Source organism: Lithobates pipiens, unplaced genomic scaffold (assembly GCF_037356315.1).
Source record: "Lithobates pipiens isolate NorthernLeopardFrog02 unplaced genomic scaffold, aLitPip1_a1.2 Scaffold_18, whole genome shotgun sequence".
Lineage (NCBI taxonomy): Eukaryota > Metazoa > Chordata > Amphibia > Anura > Ranidae > Lithobates > Lithobates pipiens.
Genome location: NW_027507758.1, coordinates 556304462 through 556330739, shown reverse-complemented (window position 1 = coordinate 556330739; position 26278 = coordinate 556304462). Strand labels below are relative to the sequence as shown.

The 26278-nt window shown below is 44.9% G+C and overlaps 2 protein-coding genes across 5 annotated transcripts in view; one reads left to right on the top strand and one right to left on the bottom strand.

Annotated features, from left to right (window-relative positions):
• The window catches only part of LOC143988971 (24-hydroxycholesterol 7-alpha-hydroxylase-like), a 160710-nt gene extending 150912 nt beyond the window's left edge, over window positions 1-9798 (bottom strand). For 2 of the 4 annotated variants that reach the window (XM_077488936.1, XM_077488935.1), the window contains exon 1: window positions 9519-9798. In XM_077488936.1, the coding sequence (XP_077345062.1) occupies window positions 9519-9731 (213 nt within the window). In that variant the 5' untranslated portion in view covers window positions 9732-9798. The remainder of the gene's footprint in view (window positions 1-9518) is intronic. The other 2 variants (XM_077488933.1, XM_077488940.1) reach the window with 2 other exon arrangements.
• Window positions 9799-10014: 216 nt separating this feature from the next.
• SLC25A27 (solute carrier family 25 member 27) overlaps window positions 10015-26278 on the top strand; it is a 41193-nt gene continuing 24929 nt past the window's right edge. The window contains exons 1-3 of the mRNA XM_077488941.1: window positions 10015-10198; window positions 21333-21521; window positions 24151-24235. Coding sequence (XP_077345067.1) covers window positions 10066-10198; window positions 21333-21521; window positions 24151-24235 — 407 coding nt within the window. The 5' untranslated portion in view covers window positions 10015-10065. The remainder of the gene's footprint in view (window positions 10199-21332; window positions 21522-24150; window positions 24236-26278) is intronic.

Below are 26278 nucleotides of genomic sequence, written 5' to 3'. Positions count from 1 at the left end.
TTTAGCCAACTTAGACGTGGCTATTGTTTGAACCTGTTTATCTCTGCCCAGTGTAGTCCAGTTTGGGTCTCTAACTTTTTCTGATTTTGTGTTGCTTGTTTGTATTCTGTCTTCAGTTGTCAGTGTGTATACGGTCTATTTTCCAAGTCCACACACCTATATCTAACTCCCCTCCAACTAAATGCCTACTACTTGTATCCTATGTAGACATAAGACTGGAAAGACTTGGTTAGTGTTACACAGTAGCATAGATACTGAAGGAGATATTAAAAGAGATGCAGGATTTAAACAAAACAATCATAGTTACCTAAGTAAATGCAGCATCAGTCCGATGTTGCATCTATCCTCTGCCGCCTCTAGACAAAGAACTGAGCAATCAAAGACCACTGATCATTCAGTTCTTGGTCTTCAGTGAGACTGTCAGTCACCCCGCTCTCTGCTCTGCCCCTCCATCACTCACTGGAGTGCTAGGCTGTGGAGGGGGCGGCAGCAGCTGGCTCAGGCTCTCAGTGGTGTGTGGGGTTGAGCTAGCTCCTGGTCAGGGGGAGTGATCTCTACAGAGTGACATCAGCTGGCAGTGGACTTTAGCTTTTGAAGATTTTGGTAGATGGTGGAGAATTAGACCACCTGACAATATATTTTGCCTCTCGAGAACTCTGTTGTTGTGGTCTCTCCACATTAGCTTCAAAATTTGCATAACCTTCTGGTGCTGTTATGAAGAGTCCAAAATCTGCCCTTTATATCTAGTAGTAGTTAGTCACATTCAAATGGACAAGTTCTGTAATATTAAAGATATTTCTTGGCTTCTCCAAGCCACTCTTTTTGTTTTGTTTTTTCACGATGGTGCAAAAACGTAAAACCATTAAAGTGGAAGTCCATGCAAAAACTAAAATCCCTGCATCTATAGACACTACGGAGCTAACATTAACCTCTCTATCCCTGTAAAGAAAAAATGAGTATACATACCTTTTTCGAAGCCGAACTGACCCGCTCCGGCCGGATCCCACGCTGAGCTGTCAGCCACGGCTTCACTGTGGAGGCAGGTGCAGAGGAGACGGACAACAATGGACACCCCTTAGTTACTCTATGGGTGATGTCACTTCCCGTTCATTTCAAAAAGGTATGTATACTCATTTTTTATGTACAGGGATAGAGAGGTTAGTGTTAGATTTGTGGTTTCTATAGATGCAGGGATTTTAGTTTTTGCATGGACTTCCACTTTACGTGAACAAAAAAAACGTGCATGTGAAACAAACACTAAAAAGTGCACTTAAGGGTGTGCTTTAGTCCAACCCCCGAAGGGGTAGAACTCTACACTGATTCCTCAGGGCGCGAGGCTCCTGACAGGGACAAATGGTTTCCATGTTCTGCCAAGCCAGTAGGCCTGGCAGACCCCGTTCTAAGTCAGGCAAAGCCGACCACTGAATACTTTGTCATGGGGCTCTCCCGAAGAGAGACCCCCCCCCCCAGGGGGAGGGGAGGAAGGAACCTGAGGGCCACACATCCTCCCCCTAGATGTCAGGGCAAGCCCGAGGACTCACACCCTTCATCCAGTTAGAAAACACACACAAATGTGAATATAAGCCAAACCGTGGGAGAAAAATAAATAGGTGGCCATGCAATAGTGCACTGGCCAGGTCCTGAGGTCTGGAAGACAAAAATGGCCCCATACTTAGCCAAAAGGCCCAGCTCTAAAAGACGCAGTGCAGAAAATAAGCATTTGGTGACTGTGACCATGTGACTGTTCACACAGTGGGGTCCCACATCCAAGTGTTACTAAGAGCACCCCTAGGGCGACCACTCCCAGGGGGCACAGATACCGCGGACTCTGTCTTCCCAGCCCATGGCCAGACAAGGTAGATCCACTCAAATCAGGAGGTACTGGGCTCTTCCAGTTTTCCTGGAGGGATTAGTCCAGCAGAAGTACATAGCTACCACTCCAGCCCTGGTCAGGCCAGAATGACAGCTCAGCGCCCCTACTGGATCACTGATAAGAACAGATACTACACTTGATCTTAGCCAAAAGGCCCCTTTTTAAATTCTACCAAGTCAGGAAGATAGTACTCCATTTATAATCATACAGGTAGCACAGAGGCCCCAGTCACACCTGAGACTTTTGCAGCTTGTAGCGCAAAGCTCAAAAGAACAACAAGCAAAAAAACATTGTATTCTATAGCCTTTGTTTACAATACATCTGTCATTCCAAAAAGGACATGAACTACTTTTCAGGGCATTTTTGGCCCCATAGACTTCAATGGAAATGCCTGAAAAGGCTTGATTCAAGCATGTATTCTGGTGTTTTTTAAGCCTATAATAATTGATCTCCTTCCCCTAGTGATTTTCATTGGCTAAAATAAAAAGCCTGAAGCTTGAATACAGATGTAAAATGCTTGTAATACACTTTCAAAAATGCCTGTATGCACTTGCAAAACAAAACTCTCAAAAAAGCTGTGAATCAAATCACTATGGAATGCATCAAGCCAGATGTTGATTGTCCAAGAACAGGATGGGAGATGTGAAAGCCCAGCTGAATGTGACTAACCACTACATATATTATGACCTGGATAAATTAAAACCTTCACAGACATACCTGATGGATGGATGGACTTGAACAGGGTTAAGAATTTTAGTACAGAAATATCACCACTGGAGTACTCAGGTCATGTAAAACAGAGGCTACATCTGTTCATATGCTAAACATTATGGATGGATGAATCTACCATGCTGGCTCGTTTTCTATATCTTTTCATGTGACAACACTGAAGAAATGACACTTTTCTACAATGTAAAGTAGTGAGTGTACAGCTTGTATAACAGTGTAAATTTGCTGTCCCCTCAAAATAACTCAACACACAGCCATTAATGTCTAAACCGCTGGCAACCAAAGTGAGTCCACCCCTAAGTGAAAATGTCCAAATTGGGCCCAATTAGCCATTTTCCCTCCCCAGTGTCATGTGACTCGTTAGTGTTACAAGGTCTCAGGTGTGAAAGGGGAGCAGGTGTGTTAAATTTGGCGTTATCGCTCTTACTCTCTCATACTGGTCACTGGAAGTTCAACATGGCACCTCATGGTAAAGAGTTCTCTGAGGATCTGAAAAAAAGAATTGTTGCTCTACATAAAGATGGCCTAGGCTATAAGAAGATTGCCAAGACCCTGAAACTGAGCTGCGGCACAGTGGCCAAGACCATACAGCGGTTTAACAGGACAGGTTCCACTCAAAACAGGCCTCTCCATGGTCGACCAAATAAGTTGAGTGCAGGTACTCAGCATCATATCCAGAGGCTGTCTTTGTGAAATAGATGTATGAGTGCTGGCAGCATTGCTGCAGAGGTTGAAGGGGTGGGGGGGTGGGTGGGTCAGCCTGTTTGTGCTCAGATCATATGCCGCACACTGCATCAAATTGGTCTGTATGGCTGCCATCCCAAAAGTGCGGCCTTTCTTGTGCATCATCTTTAGAAGAGACTTAAACAGTTTGCTGAAGACAAGCAGGTGTCTAGTGTGTGATGGCAACCGGATGAGGAGTACAAAGCCAAGTGTGACCTGCCTACAGTCAAGCATGGTGGTGGGAGTGTCATGGTCTGGGGCTGCATGAGTGCTGCCGGCATTGGGGAGCTACAGTTCATTGAGGGAACCATGAATGCCAACATGTACTGTGACATACTGAAGCAAAGCATGATCCCCTCCCTTCAGAGACTGGGCTGCAGGACAGTATTCCAACATAATGACCCCAAACACACCTCCAAGATGACCACTGCCTTACTAAAGAAGCTGAGGGTAAAGGTGATGGACTGGCCAAGCATGTCTCCAGATCTAAACCCTATTGAGTATCTGTGGGGCATCCTCAGACGGAAGGTGGAGGAGTGCAAGGTCTCTAACATCCACCAGCTCTGTGATGTCATCATGGAGGAGTGGAAGCGGACTCCAGTGGCAACCTGTGATGCTCTGGTGAACTCCATGCCCAAGAGGGTTAAGGCAGTGCTGGGAAATATTGGTGGTCACACAAAATATTGACACTTTGGGCCCAATTTGGACATTTTCACTTAGGGGTGTACTCACTTTTGTTTCCAGTGGTTTAGACATTATGGCTATGTGTTGTTATTTTGAGGGGACAGCAAATTTACACTGTCATACAAGCTGTACACTCACTACTTTACATTGTAATAAAGTGTAATTTATTCAGTGTTGTCAGATGAAAAGATATAATAAAATATTTACAAAAATGGGAGGAGCGTACTCACTTTTGTGAGATACTGTACATTCAACAAATAATAATTACGCTACCAAAATTAGTGTGTGCTTTAAAATTGCCTTCAGCATTGCTCCTGTTTCTTCTTCCTGGAGGCTGCCATTTTGCTAAAGGCCAGAGCCCCTGAAAAACAGTAAATCATAAAGTGGAACTAAACCCATTGATTTAACAGTTTCAAAAAAGTTACATTCCTGGAATCATGGGATTGGCAACTGTCACATTTTTGTTTCAAAAATGTTAAACCATCAAATAGCTGATGTCATAACTGATCACATGTGCAACACCATGGCAGTTGCAGATCACACAGAAGCAGCTTCTTTGGCTGTAAAGTACAGGAGGGTTTAATTTCGCTTTAAGGCTGTCAGCAGATTGGCCTCTACAAGTTCAGCAGTGCCTAAAAATGCAAATGAGCATGTGCAGAGCAGGGTGAGACAGTGTATTATTGGATTTTGAACAGTATAGGCATTTAATTTTAATGTTTTAATGTTTTGCACAGCTATAACCTGCAAAGGGGACTAAAGTCATCTAGCAGGAGTTAATTTTCTGACCAAAGTTTCACTTTAAACTTATTCTCCCTGGAGAAGAGGTGCTTAAGAGGAGTTATAGTCACAATACACATTTTAAAAAGTGGGAGTAAAGACTTTTACCAATAAATACGCCTATAATAAGGCTTTCCTATAGGTACAGTAAGTATCTTCTAAACCTGCACCGTTTAGGTGCACATTTAGGAGATTTGCCAACACACGACACTGATCCACAGCAGGCAGCATGCAGCGCCACCCTCAGCAATCAGGATAAGACAGAAGTCTGTCTCCTCCAAGCCTATATAGAAACATAGAAAAACGAGGTCAGAAAAAAAAAAAAATTATGTGGTCCATTGGGTCTGCCTAATATTTTTAAAAATATAAACATTTTTTTTTTTCTCCAAGTATAGAATTATCTTTGTCTCAAACGTGTTTAAATCCACTTACTGTTGATGGACCCACTACCTCTACTGGAAGTCTATTCCAAGTATCAACTACTCTTCTGGTAAAAGAATACTTTTATGAAATTATGAACTTTCCTCCTGCTACTCTGAGGTCATGTCCCTGTGTTCCCAATCTTAGCTTTATATTGAAAATACTGCCTTCCTGAACCTTATTCACTGCCTTCATGTATGTAAGGGTTTCAAACATGTCTCCCTTTTTCCTTCTGTACAAATAGGTTCCTGAAGCCTCTCCCGATATGTTTTATCCCTCAGAACCTTTACTCTTTTTGATGCTCATCTCTGGATTCATTCTATCTTATCAATACAGCAAAACCTCGGATTGCGAAAAAAGTGGTTTACGAGCATTACGCCCAGTCCTCACCTGGATAGCTATGAAGTTGCTGGGCCTCTCCACAACTGTAGATGGCAACGGGCCACCTTGGAATCCTTTCTTTAGTTTCCTTGCCTCGGGCTAGCCAGCCCCCAGACATAAAGTCGGGTGGATCCGCACCCCAGGCCATAGCCTTCCTGAGGGGCTGGTCAGGAGAACCAGGACCATGGAGTCAGAACATACTTCTGGACCGGAAACCCCAAACCACGTGACATCCACATCTTAAGTACCCTCTCCCAGAAACCACAGCAAGAGTGCCACTCCCACTGGGCTGGCTCAGAGAGAAAGTAACCGTAAAGCACCCAACCAGATTATGGTTCCATGCCTGCCAGAAAAGACAGCGCCCCCTATGGCCAGGCTGAACATCCTATAGTCCAGTCAGACTGATGCTGAGGTCCAAATTTGGAATAATTATACTCAAACCAAACTGCAGTTCAGGTGTAACATTAACTTCCAAAAAACCATAGCACGTGGTCTTCAAGCGCTACATGTAATAAAGTAAATTTTTTTCCATTAAATTATGCAGAGCGGGAGCATGGACCTTGTGGTGGCTCAGGAAGGACTCCATAGGATCTGGTGGCACAGGGGGTACGGAGAGAATGGGAATATAGCTAGGTGGTCAGCAGACAACTGAAAAAGAAAGCTTTGAAGATTTATTTCCAGAAGATCACACTATAAGTGCATAAAGGAATTCTAAATATTAAGTCCTAGCCCTGTCACAGTAGGGATTATCTGCCCCATGGAACACGTTGGAACCACTCCCCTATTTATTGTCAAGAATAAAGATTTATGGACTTTTTGAGCGGATGGTTTGGAGGTCCACCTTTTTGCCTTTCATCCAGATTGCATAAATTGGGGGGCTCCTACCTTGTGGGAATTAATCCCTGCTCTGTGTTTATTGCTGGCCATAGACACTTAGATTTTTTAATACAATTTATCTGCGATTCGATCAAAATGATCAAATATGCAAAAAATAAAATTTAATAGGCAACTACACTGCATACTCTTCGCTGCAATGCTTCCTGGCTCTATGGTGACACCCAGTGACCAATTTGGGGCATTACACCATACACTCCGACACCCCTACCCTATGCCAGTACCCCGTTCCACCAAGTAAGGAAATATTCTTCATGCAGTACTGTTATTCCAGTACTTAGCTCTGCAAGGTGAGGAAATATTACACATAGTACCAGTACTCAAGGACCCAGCTCTGTCAGATAAATACTCTGCATGCAGTTCTAGTACCCAGCTCTGGCAGGAAAGGAATACACAGCATGTAGTACCAGTGCCCAGCTCTGCCAGGAAAGGGAATATTCTGCATGTAGTACCAGTACTTAGACATGAGAAGAAAACGGAGGGGTGCCCCGAGTACTTTGAAAGCAGTGGTCAAACCAGACAAGAGGGTAGAAAGTATAGTAAAAGTACAAAAAGTTTTATTATAATATATAAAATGATAGTATAAACATGACAAAAACAGCATTAAAACTGAAATCTCATGGTGGGAGGCCAAACCGCAAATTACATGTAAGATTTGGGCTATTCCATGTAATTGTTTGGGGTTTGGCCTCCTACTACGAGACCAACCTTGTGTATAAGACATCAGTTCTGTATTGTATTATCTATGGCTACCAATTTCGGTTTTAATGCTGTTTTTGTGATGGTTATACTATCATTTTATATATTATAATAAAACTTTTTGTACTTTTGCTATACTTTTCTATGCTCTTGTCTGGTTTGACCACTGCTTTCAAAGTCCCGGGGGGCTCCCCTCCGTTTTCTTCTCTCTCTCTGTTTGGGATGTGGCACTGAGTCTCCAGCCCCCTTTTTCAACCAGCTAGCTCTTCTCAATATACAGTACTTAGACATGTGCAGAACGTAATAAACTGTATTTTGTTTCGCTATTTACATAAATTTGTTTAGCTAAAGGAGTTGTAAAGGCAGAAGGTATTTTTTATCTTAATTCATTCTGTGCATTAAGATAAATAACTTTCTGCGTGTAGCAGCCTCCCCACCACCCCTAACACTTACCTGAACCCCTATCTCTCTCCAGCAATGTTCACAAAAGTCGAAGGTGTCTGTGACTCTGCTCCTGATTGGCTGAGACAAAACAGCCGCGCCACTGGCTCCTGGGGCTGTCAAGCAAAGTCAACAAGCCAATTGGGGGGGGGGAGAGGAGACGGGGTTGGTGTGAGGCTCCATGCCTGACTGGATACACAGAGCTGTGACTCGGCTCTTGTGCCCCCATAGGAAGCTGCTGGCTGAAGGGGCACTTGACAGGAGGGAGGGGCCTGGAGACCCAAAAAGAGGAGGATCTGGGCTGCTCTGTGCAAAACCACTACACAGAGGAGGTAAGTATAACATGTTTGTAAAAACAATTTTGTTTTAAACGAGACTTTACAATCACTTTAAATTTGATTAATTTGTTTTCTAAGGCCCCTTTCACACATGCGGACGATATGTCCGTATTTCATCCATCCGTTTGCGGATGAAATACGGGCATACATTCATCCCTATGGGATAGCGGGTGTCTGCAGATGAACATCCGCAGACACCCGATTTTGTCCGCCTCCGCTACTGTCCGATTCTGCAGACGGAGGAAAATCCTATTTTTCTATCCGTCTGCAGAGCGGATCGGATGAACACAGACAGACGGTCCGTGCTCGTCCGATCCCCATAGAGGAGAGCGGAGAGCTGACAGGGCGGACTCTGCACAGTGTGCGGAGACCGCCCTGTCCGCAGCCAGCTCAGCGGGGACAACGGAGCAATCCCCGCTGAGTGAGCGGATTATCACGGGGCGGATCATTACTGATCCGTCCCGTGTGAAAGGGGCCTTAATGTGTTTTGTTTATTTGAATTGGAATAAAAAATATAGAAAACAAAGGAACAGAATATAATACAGTAAAACACTATATTATATTCTATTCCTTTATTTTCTGTTTTATTCTCTTCGGAAATTCAAATTAGATTCAAAAACGATTCGAATAGGATTCAAATTTGATTAGAAAACTATTCAAATTCCGTCCAAAATTTTGTTTCGTTATTTCGGACTTGTTTCAATTTGTTACCACTGCAATTCAGCAAATTCAGATACATCAGAATAACAATTTGGAACAAAACGAACTGCACATGTCTACTAGTACTGCAATGGCCATCTATGCCAGGTAAAAAATGAGCCTGCGTGTAGTACCAGTACTCAGCTCTGCCAGACAAATACTCTGCATGCAGCACCAGTACTCTGCTCTGCTAAGTAAGAACACTATTTGCATGCAATACTGCCACTCAAGTACTCAGCTCTGCCATGTAAGAAAATATTCTGCATGTAGTACCAGTACCCACCATTGCCAGATAAATAAATACTCTGCATGTAGTTCCAGTACTGTGCCAGTTAAGAGATACCCTGCATACAGTACTGGTACACCAGTGCCTAGCTCTGCCATGAATGCAGTTATTGTGCATGTAGTACAAATACTCTAGTACCCAGCTCTGCCAGATAAATACTTTGCATGTTATACTGGTATGCCAGTACTCTGCTTTACCAGGTAAGGGAATATTATTCTGGTAGTGTGCAGCTCTGTCAGATGAGAAATGGTTCAGCATGTAGCACTGGTACTCCAGTACTCAGCTCTGCAAGGTAAGGAAATACCGTGCATTCAGCACAGGTACTCAGCTCTGCTAGGTGAGAAATCACTCTGCATGTGGCATTAGTACTCCAGTACCCAGATCTGTCAGATAACTACAGGTAGTAGTTTCAGTACTCCTCATATACCCATCCCTGCAGGTGAGGAATACTGTGCATGAAGTATTAGTACTCCAGTACTCAGATCTGTCAGATAACTAGTATCAGTACTCATATACCCATCCCAGCAGGTGAGGAATACTGTGCATGTAGTATTAGTACTGGCCGGACACTGACCTTCTGCCAGGATCTGTGGATGAACTCCAGGGGTTCTCTCCCCATCTGTAGAGCTGCCCCCAGCCAGGGGATCCATCCCCCTATACAGGGAGGAGGAGGAAGCCCGCCACTGGGCCGGGTTCTGATCAGTAGGGATCTCACCAGCAGGCCGGCCAGGAGCCCCAGCAAGATCCCCACCACGGAGCGCAGCTCCATCATCCGATCCTCCTCCATCCTCCCCACATACACCTGTCATCCCCGGACAGAGGGGCGGGGCCACACAGACTGGAGACCTGCCGAATGTCAGAGGAGCGGGGCGTGTCTGAGAGAGGGAGATCCTGGTCAGCCAATGGGATGCACGAGAGATGCGTGGTCTTGGCCATATGGGCGTGTTAGAAGGAATAGACGGGGGGCGGGTAAAACGCGGAACATGCAGAGGCGAGTGGAGAGTCCTACTCACCAATCAGAAGTGTGGGCTGGGCACATGGGCGTGTCTGTAGGCGGGTAAGTCGTGGAACATGCAGCAAGGCCTGTCCAGAACTACATTTCCCATCATCCTCCTAGAGGTATGACGTCACGGCCCATAGGTGACCCTCCATGGACCCCCCAGATGGCAGGCAGTGAGAGGGCAGTACCGCACTCGTGGCCCCGGCTCAGCAAGTTCGTCCTGTCCGCCTGTGCCGCCAGCGTGGCCGAGCTAGGTACTGGCACTGTGTGTTGTATGGGGGGGGTGGCAGGACTGGGCGGAGCTCTACACAAGTTTAGGGATTGCTGAGACTTGTAGTGTTGCACGATGGTAAAGTGTTTCCTGATTAGAGAAACAGTGTTCAGGAGTGATAATAACAGGCCCCCCTGTAATCTGTATACATCTGGGGGGGATAGGCTGTGTCATCATGACCTCTGACCTTAAAGTGACCCTGTCGTTAACAGGGATCATCTTGTGGATCCTCCGGTGTTCCGTCACATATGGCGACCCATCACATTTGGCTACCCGCTGGACTTGCCATGCGCGATGCCGCCATATGCATTCCAATAATGTGGCGATCCGCTTGCGCAGAATTTTGTGGCCACACCCCTGAGTCCAGGTTCAAGCCCCACCATCCAAGTGGATATAGAGTTAGATTATAATTATACCGAGCGAAGCGTGGCCCTGTGGCAAAGTGGTGTCTTACAACAGTGTTGAAACGCATATGGCGCCGCGCATGCGCACTCCAGCAGGTAGAAAAATGTGATGGGTAGCCGAATGTGACACTGGCAGCGATGCAACTTTCAAGCTACTCCTCACCCTCCCTTGGGGGTGGTGGTCTGGTAAATATGTCTTATTTACCAGCCACTTCTTTTTCGCTGCTGCAGCAGCGCTATGCCGGGGGTATAGCTGCGCTTGCCTATTGATTTCAATGGGCAGGAACGGTTTAGGGCGGTGTATACACCACTCCTTCACCGCTCCAAAGATGCTGCTAGTAGAACTTTTTATAACGTCCTGCAAGCGCACCGCTCCGGTGTGAAAGCTCTCAGGCTCTCACACTGGAAAGACAGGAGCGGCTCTTTTACAGGCTCTATTTTTAGCGCTGTAGCGCCTGTAAAGTGCCTCAGTCAGTGTGAAAGGGGTTAATCCTCTGCATTGTGCAAAAAAGCTGATTCTGTCTTCTCTGATCCTCCCCTTCTTCCACAGTCCCCAATCAATCTCCTGTTAGAAAGGAGCCTTGTGGGCACTCTGCACATGCTCAGATTGGTGTGTATTGCTAGGTAGTGTGTGTTTTTTTTTTTTTCTTTTCTTGAGAGAGTTAGCACAAGGCCAATCAGCAATTTCCAGGCAGGCGTCATGTAGCTTCATAGGACAGTCAGAGGAGAATGAAAACTCATCCTACAAGCTTTGACCAGACACTGATAGATGTCACAAGACTGCTATATACTGCTGAGAAGAAAAGGTATCTAGCAGTTTATATTTCCATGTACTGTGGGAGACCAGATATAGTGAATGCAGGCTCCTGGATTTAGTAACTCTCAGTTTGTGAATGAGCAAAAAGCTTCTAATTACTTCCTATTAATTCATCTGTGCAGCTAAGGCTGTAGAAGGGATGGAGGAATATTTGTCATCAGTCCCTTTCTCTGTCTCATAAATGAGAGATTAGTGGTCTGTTTAGACCTCTGAAACTTCACCAAAGCCCCTCCACAGGGCAATTAAAAAAAAAAAAAAAGTGAAGGGTTTGTTCACATACGCTTTGCTCTCTGAAAAGCGGTCAGCAATTGGATTACTCTTCAGAGAGCATTTGACAGGTGGTGAGGTGGCATAGTGTCTCCGCACCGCTTGCTTTAACCTCGCATTGGTACGCAAAGCATGTGGTTGCAGGGCACTTGCAGAAGGGTAAATGGGTATTGTTCGACAAGGGTATAATTTTTGCCATGGATGCAAAGCATAGCATCATGACTGTGGCATGAGTACACCCCTAATCCACTGCCTCTGTTGCTAAAGGGGGGTAGCAGTTGGTGGGCGGTAAAACCACAGGTCAACTATGGGTTTTATCCGCTCCCCCAACCTCACATTTTTAATGAGCCCTAAGGACTCCTTCTCACACTGGTTGTGTAAATGAGTGAATTGTTCATGCAGCTGGAAACTGCCTGTTACACTAAAGGCCCATACACACGATCAAACTTTTTGACAACAAACATGCAAATTAGCTGTTTTGGAGCAACATCCGACCGTGTGTACACTCCATCGGACAAACTTTTTTGGTTTTCATTGGACTTTTGTTGGCTGTGCGAACGGACAAACTTTCTGGGAACAAAAGTCCGATGGAGCAAAGTCTGATCGTGTGTACAGAAAACCATAGGACTTTTGTACAAAGTACAAACAGGCATGCTCAGAACCAATGCAAAAGATCAGACAACAATACAGAAGTTGACCAAAGGTGGCGGTAAAGAGCAGAAAAACCACATGATTTGGTGAAAGTTGGCTGAAAAAGTCCTGCTGTGTGTATGCAATACAAGTTCAGGGCCGGCGCCCTTTGTACAAAAATCCAAGGGAAAGTTTGTACAAAGTCCTATCGTGTGTATGAGGCTTTAGGCAGGGGTCTCCAAACTTTCTAAGCAAAGAGCCAGTTTACTGTTCTTCAGACTTTAGGAGGGACGGAGTGCGGTCATTTGGAGTAAACCATGCCCCCATCTTTGGTGTCAATGAAAGGAATTGTGTCCCATCGTTTGTATCATTTAGTGGAATTGTGCCCCGTTATTGGTGTCTTTGGTAGGAATTGTGCAACATCATTTGTGTCCCTTCATTGGTGCCGTTGGGAGGAACTGTGTCCCTTCATTGGTGCCGTTGGGAGGAACTGTGTCCCTTCATTGGTGCCGTTGGGAGGAACTGTGTCCCATCGTTGGTGCCGTTGGGAGGAACTGTGTCCCATCGTTGGTGCCGTTGGGAGGAACTGTGTCCCATCGTTGGTGCCGTTGGGAGGAACTGTGTCCCATCGTTGGTGCCGTTGGGAGGAACTGTGTCCCATCGTTGGTGCCGTTGGGAGGAACTGTGTCCCATCGTTGGTGCCGTTGGGAGGAACTGTGTCCCATCGTTGGTGCCGTTGGGAGGAACTGTGTCCCATCGTTGGTGCCGTTGGGAGGAACTGTGTCCCATCGTTGGTGCCGTTGGGAGGAACTGTGTCCCATCGTTGGTGCCGTTGGGAGGAACTGTGTCCCATCGTTGGTGCCGTTGGGAGGAACTGTGTCCCATCGTTGGTGCCGTTGGGAGGAACTGTGTCCCATCGTTGGTGCCGTTGGGAGGAACTGTGTCCCATCGTTGGTGCCGTTGGGAGGAACTGTGTCCCATCGTTGGTGCCGTTGGGAGGAACTGTGTCCCATCGTTGGTGCCGTTGGGAGGAACTGTGTCCCATCGTTGGTGCCGTTGGGAGGAACTGTGTCCCATCGTTGGTGCCGTTGGGAGGAACTGTGTCCCATCGTTGGTGCCGTTGGGAGGAACTGTGTCCCTTCGTTGGTGCCGTTGGGAGGAACTGTGTCCCTTCGTTGGTGCCGTTGGGAGGAACTGTGTCCCTTCGTTGGTGCCGTTGGGAGGAACTGTGTCCCTTCGTTGGTGCCGTTGGGAGGAACTGTGTCCCTTCGTTGGTGCCGTTGGGAGCAACTGTGTCCCATCGTTGGTGCCGTTGGGAGCAACTGTGTCCCATCGTTGGTGCCGTTGGGAGCAACTGTGTCCCATCGTTGGTGCCGTTGGGAGCAACTGTGTCCCATCGTTGGTGCCGTTGGGAGCAACTGTGTCCCTTTGTTGGAGTCAATTAATTAAACAGTGCCCCAAGGGTCAAATAAAAGCAAGGAAAGGGCCACAGTTTGGAGACCACTGCTCTGAGACTGGCCATACACCTTCAGATTATCTGCAGATTTTCTATGGTCAAATGGAAAAAGTGGAACAGATTCCTCCATCTACGCTGAACTGTGTGGATGGAAGAATCTCCTACTGGCCCAAGCTTCCATATCTTGCTAGTCAGTCCCGCTGGCTCCCACAATACCTGAGCATTCTGATTGGGTGCAGGCATTGTTTAGGTTGAGAGCCAGCAGGGCCGACTAGCAAGATACCGAAGCTTGGTCCAGTGGAAGAATTCTCCATCCACACAGTTTAGCATACATGGAGAAATCCGTTGCACTTTTTCCATCTAACCATAGAATATCTGCAGATAATCCTATAGGTGTATGGACAGCTTTAGGGGAAGCAAACAGGTGCAAGTGTGTGCATAGTTCTTAATGCCCACTGTCTGTGTTCAGGGCTGTACACCTACACCCACACCCCAGTCCAATTAGGACATGCGGCTGTGTTCATATAGCTGCTGCATCCCCATAGCACAAAATAGGCTGCCTGCACATAATCCAGATTAACACTGTAAAGGCCACAGCACCCATGTGAATAAGCCCCAAGCTTCATTCACATTCAGAACCCTGTCAGGTAGGCTGTACTGGGCCCGGTGATTTTTAGCGGCATATCCAAACAAAAGAACTCTCTGCTCCAGGTGAGACAGGAAGTGTAATGATATCACAGGTGCCCGCCTCAGCTCGCCTCCAAATACGCTCAACACTGAAGAAATGCACTCCAAGATCCATCAAAATTCTTATTTAATAAAGAACATCCCAAGTGTTAGACCGTTCAAATGGAAGGCGCGTTTCACACACTAACAGGTGCGCTTATTCATTAGCGGCACACTTGGTTATATCCATGTCCAGGTTTTTTTGCCATCTGGGGAGATTTTCCTTCTCTGCGTGTCCAATAACCAAAACAGGAAGTGGGATCAAATCCCTCCAACATGTGGTAGCCACTAAAACGAAAGTCCCCATTGGGAGATTTCCCCTCCCATTTCTGTTCTGATAAAAACATTTTCAAACCTCACTTTCAGAGATAATGGTAAACAATAGAAATGGAGAGGGGGGAATCTCTTTAATGGGGGCACAGACAGCAATAAAAACAAACGGGGGTTCTTATGCCTGCCCACTTTATCCCAAACTAAAAAGGTTTTACTGGTCCATTCACACCTAAAATGCATGAGCACTAACGCACATTGGTTCACTCTTTAACCACTTCCCGACCGGCGCACGCCGATGTACGTTGGCAGAATGGCACGGGCAGGCAAATGGGTGTACCTGTATGTCCCTTTAAATTTTGCCGCCCTGCCATCGCGAGCGTGGCGGTCGGGAGACCCTTGAGTCCGGTCACAGGTTCCGTGGACTCGATCGCCGCGGGCATACCCGCGATCGTCTCATGGGGCGGCTGAACTAGGAGATGCCATTGTAAACAGCATCTCCCAGTTCTGCCTAGCAACAAGTGACGCTGATCTCTGCTCCATGTGATTGGAGCAGAGATCAGTGTTCACTAAAAGAAAGCCCAGCCCCCAACAGTAAGTAACACGCCCCTAGGAACACTTAACCCCTACACTGCCACCCACTGTTTAATCCCTTCACTGCCAGTGTCATTTACACAGGAATATAAAAAAGGAAAAACCGCGCTTGTCCAATCACAAAAAACAAAAACGTGCAGCAGACTCAAATGTTATACTACATTCAACAAAAGACAAGAAAAAAAAGAGTGGGTTGCGCTAAAGAAAAATAAACTAAAAAAATAATATAAATGCTATATCACCAAAATTAAATAAGTGAATATTGACATCAATCCTATGCGGAAGTATGTGCAAAAATTACAATGAGAATATCAGTATACTTATATAAATAAAATAAAAAAATCACTCCTGTGTATTAAAGAAAATACAAAGAATAATGATTAACCGGTCATGTGACAAAAAAAACACAATTGTTAAACTGTGTATGTGTTACGGAAAATACAAAAAAATATTAATTGACTAGTCATGTGACAAAAGGAAGACACAATTCTAAACAATGTGAAAAACACTTTGATAATAGTAACTTTAAAAAGTCCATATAAAAATGTCCCAAATTGAAAAAAAAGGTAATAGTAGCTCCGCAGTGATGAAGTGATGACAGACCATCCAAATTAGTGTGAGTTGTGAACACCTCCACCACGATTAACACTGCCGCATTTATATAGCAGTGATTGCTGTATAAATGACAATGGTCCCAAAAATGTGTCAAAAATGTCCGATGTGTCCGCCATAATGTCGCAGTCACAATAAAAATCGCTGATTGCCGCCATTACTAGTAAAAAAAAAAAATTAATAAAAAGGCCATAAAACTATCCCCTATTTTGTAAACGCTATAACTTTTGCGCAAACCAATCAATAATCACTTATTGCTGATATTTTTGGTAAAAAAAAAAAAAAATGTAGAATACGTATCGGCCTAAACTGAGGGAGAAATTTTTTATATATATTTTTGTGGGATATTTATTATAACAAAAAGTAAAAAAAAAAAATGTGTGTTTTTTTTTTTTTTTCAAAATTGTCGCTCTATTTTTGTTTATAGCGCAAAAAAAACCCCGCAGGGGTGATCAAATACCGCCAAAAGAAAGCTCTATTTGTGGGGAGAAAGGGACGTCAATTTTGTTTGGGAACCACATCGCACGACTGCGCAATTGTCAGTTAAAGCGACGCAGTGCCAAATCGCAAAAAGTGGTCTAGTCTTAAGCCAGCAAAATGGTCCGGGGCTTAAGTGGTTAAGCATGCGTTGTGTAAGGGCCGCCTTCCCATTTGAATGCACCACAACGGATTGCACATGCACATGCCCTGGGACTTTAAATGAGGCGAATGTGATTTAGCCAATCACATGACACAAGTAAATACAGTATCAAACTTTATTAAAAATTGTTATACATACATGAACAACAAAAAATTGCTGGTCAGCTGATGCATACAGTGTAAAACGGTATCATTACACGTATAGCAGTATAAAATGTGCATAGCAATATACACAGGCATACCGTAGAAAGTGATCCTATGCATTTCACCAGACCATGCTCGATTCAAAAAAATATGAAAAACCAAATGAAATATATGCACAGGGATGGTATTGTGACAAATGGTCAAGGGGGCCAGAGGCACACGGCCCCATACTTGCCAACAGCTAGGTGAAACAGAGCGCAACCGGGGGGGGGGGGGGGGGTGTGAGCTGAGGTCTTTTGGGTTACATTCAGAATGCTGTAGATTCCTGTGATGGGGTGACAACAATGCTGGACCTCTCCTGAATTCAGAGCAGAGTTGTCACCCTCGTGTAGGCAGTACATGCTTGCACTACAGAGGGAGGAGAAGATGTTGCAGGAGTGGGGCTATCAGCATTGTCACTGCTAATTGCCAAGCCTGTAGCCACACCCAGTCCCACCCATTTCATTCTGGGTGGACAGCACTGCCTCTGCTGCTGACACGCTCCCACTGTGAGCTGCAGTGTCTGGGAGGGGGAGCGTGTGAGACACAAATGAAGGAGGATTTGTCTCAACCAGGTAAGGTGAAGGAAGTTTTTTTTTTTTTTTTGTTTTTTTTTTTTTTTTTTTTTTTTTTTTGTTTCTTGAGGTTTGTGCATCACATAGTAGCAAAATATGGTCCTTCGTAAATGAGCCTTTTAACGCTGCTAACTCCAGCCAAAGGTCAAAATCTTTCCTTGCATTGTAGCTCCCCCTGCATTGCAACCGTTCAGTACTTCATTATGCTGTGGGAGTGAGGCCATTGACCATTTAAAGAGGACGTAAACATCATTAACCACCTCAATACAGTGCACTTACACCCCCTTCCTGACCAGACCAATTTTCAGCTTTCAGCACTCTCACAGTTTGAATGACAATTACTCAGTCATGCAACACTGTACCCATATGAAACTTGCGTCCTTTTTTTCCACACAAATAGAGCTTTCTTTTGGTGGTATATAATCACTAGTGGGGTTTTTTATTTTTTGTGCTATAAACCTAAATTTTGAGAAAAAAATGCCTTTTTCTTTGTTTCTGTCATAAAATTAGTAATTTTTCTTCATAAATTTTGGCCAAAAAAATTTATACTGCTACATATCTTTGGTAAAAATAACCCACATTAGTGTATATTATTTGGTCTTTGTGAAAGTTATAGAGTCTACAGACTATGGTGCCAATCACTGAAAATTGATCACATCTGATCAGGCCTTCAGTACATCAGGTGTACCTCATTTCTTGAGACACTAAGGGTCCTTTCACACGGGGCGGATCAGTTCTGATCCGCCCCGTGGATGTCCGTTTGCTCAGCGGGGATCACTCCGCCGATCCCCGCTGAGCAGGGAGATGACAGCTCCGTCTCTGCACACTGCGCAGGGACGGACCTGTCACAGCGCCGCTCTCCCCTATGGGAGATCGGATGACGACGGACCGCAGTGCCCGTCGTCACCCGATCCGATCCGCAGACGGATGGAAAAATAGCTTTTTCCTCCGTCACACTTTTTCGGATCGGAGCGGGTCGGATGTCAGCGGACATGTCACCGCTGACATCCGACGCTCCATAGACCTCTATGGAGCACCCGTTCAGGTCCGCCTGAAAAACTGACAGGCGGGCCTGAACGGGACGTTAGTGTGAAAGAGGCCTAACAAGTCAGGAAAGTACAAATACCCCCCAAATGACCCCTTTTTAGAAAGTAGACATTCCAAGGTATTAAAAAGGGATTCCACCAAAAAAAAAAAATATTAAAAGCCAGCAGCTATAAATACTACAGCTGCTGACTTTTAATAAATGGACACTCACCTGTCCCGGGTTCCAGCGATGCCGGCAGCCGAGGCCGATCGATCGCTCGGCCCTCGGCTGCTGCCGCCACCATTCTAGGTGAGGGAATCAGGAAGTGAAGCGAATCGGCTTCACTTCCCGGTTCCCTACTGCGCATGCGCGAGTTGCACCGCGCAATAGGAAATCTCCGCGCTGTCACTGGGACCCGTGTGTGTCCCAGCAGACAGCGCGGCAGGGCAGGAAATGGCGTAGACTCCCACGGGAGTCTATGCCCGGAAGTGGGTGTAAATACCTGTCTTTGACAGGTATCTCCACCCCTCTCCCCCTGAAAGGTGTCAATTGTGACACCGGAGGGGGGAGGGATCCGATCAGCGGAGGTTCCACTTTAGGATGGAATCCCGCTTTAAGTAAGTAGCATGGTGAGTTTTTTTAAGTTGTCATTTTTTTTCCCACAATTCTTTGCAAAATGAAGATTTTTTTTTTTTACAAAATTGTCATATTATCAGGTTATTTCTCACACACAACATATGCATACAACAAATTACACCCCAAAATACATTCTGCTACTCTTCCCGAGTATGGCGATACCACATGTGTGAGACTTTTACACAGCCTGTCCACATACAAAGCACCAACATTGAAGTAGTACCTTCAGACGTTCTACAAGCAAAAATGACACATCTCATTTCACAGCCACCTATTACACTTTTGAAGACCCTGGAGTCCAGGACAATGGAATTGCCCATAAAATGACCCCATTTTGGAAAGCAAACACCCCAACGTATAATCTGTGAGGCATAATGAGTCTTTTGAATGGTTCATTTTTTCCAGAAATTTTTGTAAAATGTGGAAAAAAAAGAAAACGCATTATTATTATTTTTTTTTTTTTTACACCAAGTTGTCAATTTATAAGATATTTCTAACACATAGCATGTATATAGCAAAAATTACACCCCAAAACGCATTCTGCTACTCTTCCCGAGTATGGCGATGCCACATGTGTAGGACTTTTACACAGCCTGGCCACATAGAGAGGCCGAACATTGAAGAAAAACCTTCAGGCGTTCTAGGAGCATAAATGACACATCTAATTTCATTCCTACCCATCACACTTTTGAAGGTCCTGGAGCACCAGGACAATGGAATTACCCCCAAAATGACCCAATTTTGGAAAGCAAACACCCCAACGTATATTCTATGAGGTATGGGCTGCAAATAGGTACTCGGGTACTCTGATGGCCTGGGGACATGTACTCTGATGGCCTGGGGACGGGTACTCCGATGGCCTGGGGACAGGTACTCGGGTACTCCAATGGCCTGGGGACAGGTACTCGGGTACTCTGATGGCCTGAGGACAGGTACTTGGGTACTCTTATGGACTGTGAGTGACAGGTACCATGATGGGTGGTGACAGGTCCTCTTTATGGTGGGGGGGGGGGGGGGCGGGCAATCAGTGTGATGTGTGTACTGTAAGCGGTAATGATACCGCAATCTGCTCCTCACACACGATCGGTGTGTGACGAGGAGAACTCAGTAACATCTCGTTACCGCGTTTTGTTTACATTTAGTGATCGGCTGTGAAATGATCACAGCCGATCACGTGGGTAAACAGCTGGCCAATTTACCAGCGTCGGTGACGAGCAGTGTTCCCGGGAACACGCCGCCACGACGTGCACGCGCTGTGCACAGTGGGGATGTAGCCATCTGTGATCGGCCGTGACTTCATCACAGCCGATCACGTGGTAAACCGCCATACCCAATGGCTGTTCACCCCCCTCGTAGCGAGCGGTGTCTTTGTGACAAGCCGCCACCACAGGAACGGGGATGCGTGCGCACGATCACACGCATTCCCTGTTTAAATGGGAGGAAGTCATATGACGCCCTCCCGCCACAATAGGTGCGCCGCCTGGCCGTCATTTGATGGGCGGCGGTTGGCAAGTGGTTTAAAGTAAAAGCATAATGGGCTAGTATGCAACTTACCTGCAAACGAAGCCCACTCTGGCCCCATCTTTGCCCTTCTTCCTTTCCGGGGTCGCGGACTCCGGCTCTGTGACTGGCCGGAGTCGTGTGACGTCACTTCCATGCATGCGCACCGGAAGCACAGCACTTGGACCAATGACATCATCAGCGCACTACAAGGTAAATATCTCCTAAACGGCGCATGTTTAGGAGATATTTACAGTACCTATAAGTAAGGCTTACCTATAGGTACAACCACTTTAAATCTTACCTTACTGTGCAGGAAGAGCCGCAATACAAAGGAGGACTTTTCTATTCCCCCGGAGTTCAGCTTTCATTTTTCTTTTTTAATGCAAGCATGTTATTAGCTTCTTGCTATCCCTATTGCTGTATAGGGCTTGAGTGTGAGAGGAAGAAGCAACACAAGTAACCACTCGGTTATGTGCTGAGGAGAATTCTGCTGAATAGTAGGAGAGAGCAGAGTGATAGATGGGTACATCACTGTGCTGCCTCTCACTTATACTGGCTGTGGGTTCAGGACAAACTGTGCTCTGAGGAATTGGGTTCAGTGATGCTGCCCATCAGATTGAGGACATCTAGAGGCAGAAAAGGGGACTTTCTGGGTTGAAGGTGCATACTGCAGCAAAAGCTGGTTTTGTTATGTTAATTTTACTTTTTTACTTGTATCCTTTCATTTTTGTGTGGAGTTCTGCTTTGGGTAATAGACTTTCCTTGTCTCTGCCAATAGTGACCTTTCCTCTGGATCTGACCAAAACTCGCCTACAAATCCAAGGAGAAGCGGCCCTGAAGCAGCATGGAGAATCCGGCCTGGCAGTGCCCTATAGAGGGATGGTGCGCACTGCAGTTGGCATAGTGCAGGAGGAAGGCTTACTCAAACTCTGGCAGGGGGCTACACCTGCCGTCTATCGCCACATAGGTAACCAGCTGGAAAGTTCTCTGATACAAAGGCGTTATTTATTCGGGGACAGTGTGAGAAGCAGGGTGTCACCAGGAAACAAAATAAGGGCAATCTTCCCTTGGAGACATAGACGCCTTAAAAAAGTTGAATCCTTTATCGTTCTAATAAAAAAAAAAAAAAAAAAAAAAAGTTAACCGGTGCTTCAAGTTTATGGAACTATAAGGCTGGATTTACACCTATGATTTTTAGTGCTTTTTGCATTTTGCAGGTTTGCACTACAGAACATGTTCCATAGGAAACCATGTTAAATGGACTGTAGTGCAAACCTGCAAAAAGTGCTAAAAATGCATAGGTGTGAATCCAGCCTTTATGGCCTGGATAGATCCCGTGTTTTGAAAGCAATGTAAATATTTAGCTTTTAACCATTTTACTAAAGGGCAGTTTTTGCACACATTTACAAAAAAAAAAAATCTGAAGATTACATAAAACCCCCAAACATGTATTTTCTGAAATCGTAGACCCTAGAGAATAAAAAGGTGGTAGTTCTATTTTTTTTTCACGTCATACGATAATAGTGCAATGGTTTAGGAAATGCAAAACTTCAGTTACGCTAAAGTTAACCACTTCAGCTTGGAAGGATTTGCCCCTTAATGGCCAGGAGATACGGCACTGCGTTGCTTTAACTGACAATTGTGTTGTCGTGTGACATTGCACCCAAACAAAATTGATGTTCTGTTTTTACCCACAAATAGAGCTTTCTTTTGCTGGTATTTGATCAGTATTTTGCACTACAAACAAAAAAAGGCCGACGACTTTAAAAAACTTTTTTTTTTATTTATTTTTTTTACTTTCTGCTATAATACATATCCAAACAAAAAAATCAATAAAAATGTATTAATCAGTTTAGGCCGATTTTATATATTCTTCTACATATTTTTGGTTAAAAAAAAACAAACCGCAATAGGCGTCTATTGATTGGTTTGCGCACAAGTTATCGCGTCTACAAACTACGGGATAGAGTTAGGGACTTTTTTATTTTCATTGTTTTTACTGGTAATGGTGGCGATCTGAGATTTTTAGTGGGACTGCTACATTGCGGTGGATGAATCTGACCCCAAATGACACTTTGGGGACCAGTGACATTATTAGATTGATCAATGTAAAAATGACACTGGCAGGGAAGGGGTTAACACTAGGGGCGATCAAGGGGTTAAGTGTGTTCTAACTGTAAGGGGGGGGGGGGGGCTTACTGGAACATGACAGAGATCACTGTTCCGGGTTAATTGGGAACAGTAGATCTGTTATGTCATCTGGCAGAAGGGAAAAATGCCTTTTTCCCCATTCTGCCTCGCCTCACAGCGATCTCAGGTCCTTGGCGGACATCGAGTCCACAGGAACAACGGGCATGCTCCCACGGCGTGTGCACCCACTATCTTCCTTGCACGTTCCGACGTACAGGTATGTAGGTTCCTGCAGGAGAGCTGACCTGCTGCAGTATATCTGTATGAGCAGGTCGGCAAGTAGTTCATTTTAGGGCACACAAACGCAATAATTTAGCCAATTTGATGGTAAAATATAAAAGATGAGGTTGCACCAAGTAAGTAGATAACCAATATGTCAAACCTTAAAATTGCATGTGCCTGTGAAATGTGGCCAACTTCAGTACCCTATATTTTCCATAGGCAAGGCTTTAAAAGCCTCTACAGGTCATCAGGTTAGAGTTAACCATGAATAATGTCCCCTAATTAGTGCTCTCATTGTGGAATGCGCAGCAATGTATACTGTAATCAACATTTTCAAAAACATACAAGGCCATCCACAACCTTGCCCACAGTTACATCACCAACCTCATCTGCAGATATCACCCAAATCATCTTCTCCGCTCCTCCCAAGACCTTCTGCTTTCTAGCTCCCTTGTCACCACCTCCCATGCTCGTCTGCAGGACTTTTCCTGAGACTTTCCTATCCTCTGTCTGCCTTTAGTCGATCCTTGAAAGCTCACTTATTCAAGGAAGCCTACTGTTGGCGCTATATAGATCTTGTATAATAAGAATAATTTTTGCACCTAGAGGCCCTCAACACGTGCATTTACATTCGTACGTTCATGTATGGTGTCACTTTCCACAACAGGTATAGCTTCTTTTCTAGCTATACCTGTTGGGGAAAGTGACACCAGGACCCTTCACTTCTGGGTCATTACCAGGAAGGGGTGATCAGAGAACAGACGTTCACTGATCTCCCTCTCCTCTACCAGGCGTTACCTGCTCTGCCAGTCCTTTGTCCATCAATGGCCATGCAGAGTCCAAAAAAATATAGCAGGGGGGGACAAACGCATACGAGGGTGTGTGGAAGCGATCCGCTAGCTGTGCTCTTTCATCTGACAGCCAACAGTCTGTTTGTCAGATTTACTCACCTGCAGCCACCAAGAGTGTAAAACCTCAAAGCCTCCACAGTACTATATATGGCGGTGGCAGTAAAAGTGGTAAAGGACATGGGCAATCCTCTAATGGGCTTTAATTTTCACCCTGGCATTAATTTTCTGCTCCTGGCTACTCCCCGTTTTTTTTTTTTTTTTTTTTTTTCCGTTTTGTTTTTTCTGGATGGTTGCAAGTCCCTGGGTCAAATTCCTTAATTCTGTCTTGTACAGTGTACTCCGGAGTCCGCATGGTGGCCTATGAGCAAATTCGAGACTCTCCACTTGGAAAAGGAGACGGCAAAATTTTTCCTCTCTGGTAGGTTATCCTCAAACTCTATTTTTATTATATGACCATTCTACTTCTATAGAGTGATGAGGTGTTGTGTATTGTTTTGGCTGGAGCTCACAATGGGCAATACTGGCTTGTACCTAGTGGCCACCTAAAAACATAAAAGATAAAGATAACTGCTTCCTCACTCCTAGGGTCATTGCAAGGCTCCTTAATGCTGAACTTCAGGCAGTTATAAAATATGCACATTAAAGTGGCTTTGTATTTCTTAATGCATAATTTTAAATGTTTTTTTGAAATTCAAGCAGGATGAGTATCTAAATCTGACCTAGTATTGGTCTCTTGCAGTCCAAGTACATCAGAGCTGGAGTGTGAGAGGAAGAAGCAGTGCAAGGAGCCAGTCAGTTAATGTGCTGACAGGAGGAGAGAGCAGAGTGACAGAGACGGGCTCATCATTGTACTGCTTCTCCTTTCACTGTCCAGTCACAAGATGGGGTAGGTCTGCCCTGAGCTCAATGGAAAAGTGGGTTGAATGATGTAGTTCATCAGACTAAGGCCTTGTTCACACCTATGCGTTTTTTTTTAGTTCTTTTTGCAGAAACATACTGCAGTCCATTTTCTTATGGGACACGTTCACATCTATGGTTTTTTAGTTTTTATTTTTATTTTTTTCAGCCACTGCATTTTGGAAAGGGTCGGGGACTTTATTAAACACAAAACTGTGCATTTTTGGTTTAATTGACTTTAATGGAGAAGCTGTAGAAAAGCAACAACAAATTGGCCAAAAAGACCCCGTAAAAACACGACGACGACAACAACGCACTGCAGAAACGGCGCAAAAGCAAACTTCATAGGTGTGAACCACGCCTTGGGATATCTTTCAGCAGAAAAAAAACTTATATGCAAGCTGAAAGTTCATTCACAAAATAACCTTCAGTTGTACTGATCCTTCCTTACTTTCTGATTCACTAAAACATGTTTGTTGCCAGTCAAAGCTTGCACACTTGTTCCAGGTAATTCAATGGGGACATATAAAGCCATTGGATCACAGAGACAGCCTGCAAATAGCATTTTCAAAAGGAGGTCAGCAGAGGTTCCTTTTGAAGCATAACTCCAGCCAAAAATAACAAAATGAAAAGGAATAGCCTGTTAGAAAAAAAAACAGCTTCTGCTGCAATATTCAGCTTCAATCCAGGGATTTTAGCATTTCACCTGCAGTACTTTTTTTCTGCCACTAAATATCCTAAGTCTGATGGAAAGCATCATTCAACCCACTTCCACTTTTTTAAAGGACTCCTAGGACTTTAAAAGAGAAGTATGGGGTTTTTGCAGATTTGTACTTACCTAGGTTGATGCAGGATTGGTCCCCCACCAGCTCCAACACTGCAGATCGCTCAGTTCTCCCAGCTCCCTGAGCAGAGAGTTGTTGACTGTCAGTCACAGCTCTCTGCTCTGCCCCCTCAATCACTGGAGCGCTGTGCTGTGGAGGGGACAGGATTTGACGGCTCAGGCTCTCAGTGTCTCGCTGATAGGCTGAGCCGGGTGTGTGACCTCAGCGGTTATCGGACTTCAGCTCACTGTCTGTTGAAAATGGGTCACAGGAGTGCAGAACGAACTGCACTCCTGTGATCCACAGGCAAAGCACAGCCAAACAAGCTTTGGCTGTACTTCTCCTTTTAATTATGTATACTGTTTTAATTTAAAACAAAAAAAAAACTTGGTTTTTATCATATGCAATCAAAGGCACAAACGTACATTTTCTAGTTATCTTTTTAATACTGTTATTTTAAGACAATTACAATATTAAACAGATGCACACTGCCACCTTCAGACACCAATGGTATCTGAAGTCTGAAGGTTGTTATGATCTTTCAACTTGCAAGTTGCATAGTTAGTCTGGTTGAAAAAAGACACAAGTCCATCCAGTTCAACCAATAATCCAATAAACCAAGTGATCGTTATTGCAAGGCTAATAGTGACAGCTATCTTTGAGTGCAAGCAAAGTAGTTGTGATAGGGAGGACTGGTATTCATGTATCCTCCACAAGGGACATTGTGACAACCCCCCCCC